The sequence below is a fragment of the Bos javanicus genome, chromosome 2 (assembly GCF_032452875.1).
Source record: "Bos javanicus breed banteng chromosome 2, ARS-OSU_banteng_1.0, whole genome shotgun sequence".
NCBI classification, from domain to species: domain Eukaryota; kingdom Metazoa; phylum Chordata; class Mammalia; order Artiodactyla; family Bovidae; genus Bos; species Bos javanicus.
Genome location: NC_083869.1, coordinates 104,979,347 through 104,982,146, shown reverse-complemented (window position 1 = coordinate 104,982,146; position 2,800 = coordinate 104,979,347). Strand labels below are relative to the sequence as shown.

Sequence of the window (2,800 nt, the reverse complement as noted above, 5' to 3'; positions counted from 1 at the left end):
CGGGTTGAGAAAATTTGATTTAGATGAAAGAGAAAGAATATTTATGTTTTAGTCATATTGAATTGGATTTGCTAGAGTCAAGTCCTTATAGACATTGTCAATTCCCAATACCATAAGAGAGACTTAAATATGATGCATATACACACCAACTATTAAATTCCCTACAGGCAGGAGATAGCTTTTTTGATGCCTCTTGTACTCTCCAGGTGCCCAACATAGGATTGGAATTTAGGTACTCAGTAACACCTATCTGGAAAACCTCATTTATCATTAAAAAAAAAAAAAAAAAGACTACAACATTGAGGGTAGCCTTGAGCTGCATTGGAGTGATCACCTAATTTCATATATATTACCCAACTGTAACAAAGCCTAGTGACATCACAATGGAGCCCTGCCCATCTGCTAAGCCCCGCCCTCTTCACAGTCATAATGGCTAAGGCCTTAAATAGCCAGACTCTGGCCCCTGGGTCCTGCAAAGCCCCTCATCTTGGCAGAAAGTACAATGTCGACCAGCCGCAAATTAAAGAGTCAGGGCATGAGGAGGGGCAAGAACAGAACTCCTCACAAGGGAGTCAAAAGAAGTGGCAGCAAAAGAAAATATCGGAAGAGCAGCCTGAAGAGTAGAAAACGCTGTGACGATGGTGAGTTAGGGATGAGTGGGAGAGGAGTTAAACAGGGGACCTTGTTGTCCTGAGGGCCTTTCTTCTTGAAGTTAGCTCTCATAGGACCCTGAAACCTCAGCCTGAGAATTTCGTTCTCAACCAGGTTCCCATCTGGGCAGGAAGAGGATGAATGGGGTTCATGAATCTTCAGTGAATATTCTAACTGGTGTTCCTGTTGCATACTTGTCCCTTCCCTACAGCCAATCGCAATTTGCGCTCCCACTTGTGACTCCAGCAGCAGGCTCTGCCCTGGTGGACTTTGAACGACACCAGGCAGCAACCGAACAGAAGGGGGACTGCCAAGGAGACCTGAAGTTAGACCAAAGCCAGAGAAGAACTTATCATGTGGATAAAATGCCAATCATGACGAAATGAGGCATGTATATGTTGGCTGTTTCTCCCTAACATCTCAATAAAAATTTTGAAAGCTGAATTTCAGTGTCGTTTGATCTTTTGGTTGGAAACTGGGTTCCTGAGCTGGGCAGGCTTAGGGGGAATAATTAGCAGGTATGAAACCTATGAAACTATTAAATAAACCATTAAATGTGATTTGGATAATATCAGTGTAAGTTTTATTTAACAACTCTCTCATCTGTGTGCACTCTGACCATGCACCATTACTATATAGGTGATTAGTGGTCTCAATGAACTGTCTTCCTCCTCCAGAGTGCCAGTTATGAGCCAAAGCTGGCAAGCTGGTTTTGTCAAGAGGCTTAAAACCGTGATCTCCTAAACTCAAACCATATCTCCCTCAGTGCTTCTAATCTGATTGTGTGGGCATGATCAGCAGGTATTTAAAGATGGGGACACCTTCTAGGCAGAGTTGACAACGTGGGTCTGAGATGGGCTAGGTTGGATTTCAGATGGATAAGATCAGAGGCAGTATGGCAAGGAAGATTAAATTCAAGACAGATGGTGTGACTCTGATGTCATAAATGAAACTCAGTCTGGGTGGACCTTACTCGCAAGGAAGAACTGTCCTTTGCTGTCACCCTCACTTTATCTTGACTTTGGGTTTGTCCCCGGGCAGGGATCTGACACCTCCTCTCAGCATCCACCACTCAGGAGGGGGCAATATTTTTCTTAATGAGTGCTTCCTGTTGCCTCAGAGGCAGTACCAGGGCAGCACAGAGAGGAACTGAGACTCATTAAACCAAGCCACCCACAGAACCAAGCCACCCACTTGGATTCTGGGGAAGCAACCAGGAAAGGATGTAAGCCGGAAGGAATGAGAGGAGCATGAGGTCATTCATGAAGTTTCCTACGTGGATAGGGGCGAGGGGCGGGGCGTTGTGAGATGAGGGACCAGGCCAGGGGACAAAGGAGAGAAAACGGAGCCTCTTTCTCTGCAGAACTCCACACATTTTCAATGAGGCCATTGAGTTAGAGTCACAAGGAGGTGTAGGTACTGGGATGTGGGGTGGGAATAAGTGCTGCACCTGTGGGCCAGATTCTAGCCGTGTAGCAGGAAAGGATGAGAAAAACGCAGGTCAGGGCTAGAGTAAAGCTGCTCCAGGTTGCCCTGCCTGTCCTCCTCACCCTAGAGAATGCTCACACTGCTCCTGAGCTAAGTCAGCATCAGGCACCCAGACTCTTCAAAACTCATTAAACTTGTGTTTCCCTCCAAATGTTTTCAGTTTCCATTTTTATAAAGAGGAAGTAGAAAAAATACTCCCTTCACAACCCTCCTCTTCTACAGTTTTACCTCTTAAATATTCCTTTGTCCCTGTTTTTCGAACCAGACTCAGACTCAGATGATTCCCAAATAGATGTTTGTCCACAGCGTGACCCCACAAAGCTCAACTGAAATCCCTGATCAGAAACGAGCAGTTCTCACATTCTCTTGGGTCCTTTGGGAGCTCCTCTGCCTCCATGTAAAGAAAGCCAAAAGCTCCTTGCAAACACACAAAATCCAGTTATTTTAATGTCAAGCTTTTGCTGCTCTGGCAATAAATTCTTCTCATTCATCAGCCATCAGGGAGTGCAGCCAGTTAGAATTCCCACATGGGGCCGAAATAGCGAAGCCTTTATATCCCCGCCTGCCTAGCAGGCTGCTCAGGAAAGGGTGACCTCAGGCCAGGAATTCCTCTGTGCCGAGGCAGACCCTGAAGTCAGGAGGCTGTTTGTGGGACCTCATG

At 46.0% G+C, this 2,800-nt stretch overlaps 1 protein-coding gene across 1 annotated transcript; it reads left to right on the top strand.

The window, feature by feature from the left end:
• The first annotated feature begins 406 nt into the window (after nt 1-406).
• Nucleotides 407-1,095, top strand: TNP1 (transition protein 1). Its single transcript, XM_061384377.1, has 2 exons — nt 407-641; nt 863-1,095. The coding sequence occupies exons 1-2, from the start codon at nt 503-505 to the stop codon at nt 889-891; spliced, it is 168 nt and encodes a 55-aa protein (XP_061240361.1). The 5' UTR covers nt 407-502; the 3' UTR covers nt 892-1,095.
• Nucleotides 1,096-2,800: the final 1,705 nt, after the last annotated feature.